Source organism: Eimeria mitis, genomic scaffold, assembly GCF_000499745.2.
Source record: "Eimeria mitis Houghton genomic scaffold, Emh_scaff1963, whole genome shotgun sequence".
Taxonomy (NCBI): Eukaryota; Apicomplexa; class Conoidasida; order Eucoccidiorida; family Eimeriidae; genus Eimeria; species Eimeria mitis.
The window spans coordinates 1-1322 of NW_013570287.1; the positions used below are offsets into that span (position 1 = coordinate 1).

The following is a 1322-nucleotide window of genomic DNA, read 5'->3' on the forward strand; positions in this document are numbered from 1 at the left end:
GTTCGTGTTGCATGCAAGTCAAGGGGGAGAGGTGACCTCATGCTGCTGCTGCTGCTGCTGCTGCTGCTGCAGTTGCAGTTGCTGCTGCTGCTGCTGCTGCTGCTGCAGTTGCTGCTGCAGTGAGTTTTGCTGCTTCTGTGTGCCTACAAGGGTCTGGATAGACGACACAGCAGCAGCAGCAGCAGCAGCAGCAGCAGCGGCTGCAGCAGCAACTGTTGCTGCAGCAGCAACAGCAGCACTCCTCGGCCCAGGCGCTCTCTCTGCTGCAGCTTCTGCTCTACAAACCCCAAACCCTAAACCCTAAACCCTAAACCCTAAACCCTAAACCCTAATTTCTAGCCAGTTGCTGCAGCAGCTAAAACCCCGAGGGTTTTCTCTGCATGCGCTGGGGGGCCCCCGCGGTGTGGTGGGGTTGGTGGTGGTGATGCAAACCCTAAACCCTAAACCCTAAACCCTAGACCTAAACCCTAAACCCTAAACCCTAAAAAATGTATATATTTATTTATTTTATTATTATTTTATATTTAGCAGAGACGATCAATAATTTATTTCCATGCTGCAGCGAGCTGCTGCACGCTAAACCCTAAACCCTAAACCCTAGACCCTAAACCCTAAACCCTAAACCCTAAACCCTCAGGGGAAACCCCCTCTTTTAAACGGCAGTTTCTACTGTGCTATCGAAAACCCTAAACCCTAAACCCTAAACCCTAAACTCCAAACCCTAAGAAACCCTAAACCCTAAGAAAACCTAAACCCTAGGAAACCCTAAACCCTAAACCCTAAACCCTAGCCCCTGAGCTGCAGCAGCAAAATGCAGCAAACTCGGATGCAGCTGCCTGCAGCAGAAGCTGCATATACAACCCTAAACCCTAAACCCTAAACCCTAAACCCTAAACCTTAACATATCAACTCCTAAACCCTAAAGATCCGTAAACCCTAAACCCTAAACCCTAAACCCTAAACCCTCACAAATTCCAACAAGTGTAGTAGACACTGGCGAGACAAAATAAAAGTTCATTGCTCTGCGCACACCAGCAGCAGTAGCTGCTGCTGCTGCTGCTGCTGCTGCTGCTGCTGCTGGTGCAGTTGCAGCATGTGGTGCTGCAGCAATTGCAATAGTTGCTGCTGCAGCAGTTGCTGCTGCTTCTGCTGCAGCAGCAGCAGCAGCTGCTGCTGCTGCATCACGCTGTAAGCTGCTTCAAATATTTTTTCTTACGCTTCTTCTTCTGCTGCTTTTCTGTATCTGCTTCCTCTGCTGCTGCTGCTGCTGCTGCTGCTGCTGCGTCTTCGTAGCTGCTGCTGCTTTTGCCTAGAGGTGAAGC

The 1322-nt window shown here is 50.2% G+C and overlaps 1 protein-coding gene across 1 annotated transcript in view; it reads right to left on the reverse strand.

The window, feature by feature from the left end:
- Positions 1-18: 18 nt before the first annotated feature.
- Positions 19-1322, reverse strand: part of EMH_0046540 (uncharacterized protein) — a gene marked incomplete at both ends in the record, with an annotated part of 8023 nt that continues 6719 nt past the window's right edge. Inside the window, one exon of the mRNA XM_013496179.1 lies at positions 19-277. Within this exon, the coding sequence (XP_013351633.1) occupies positions 19-277 (259 nt within the window). The remainder of the gene's footprint in view (positions 278-1322) is intronic.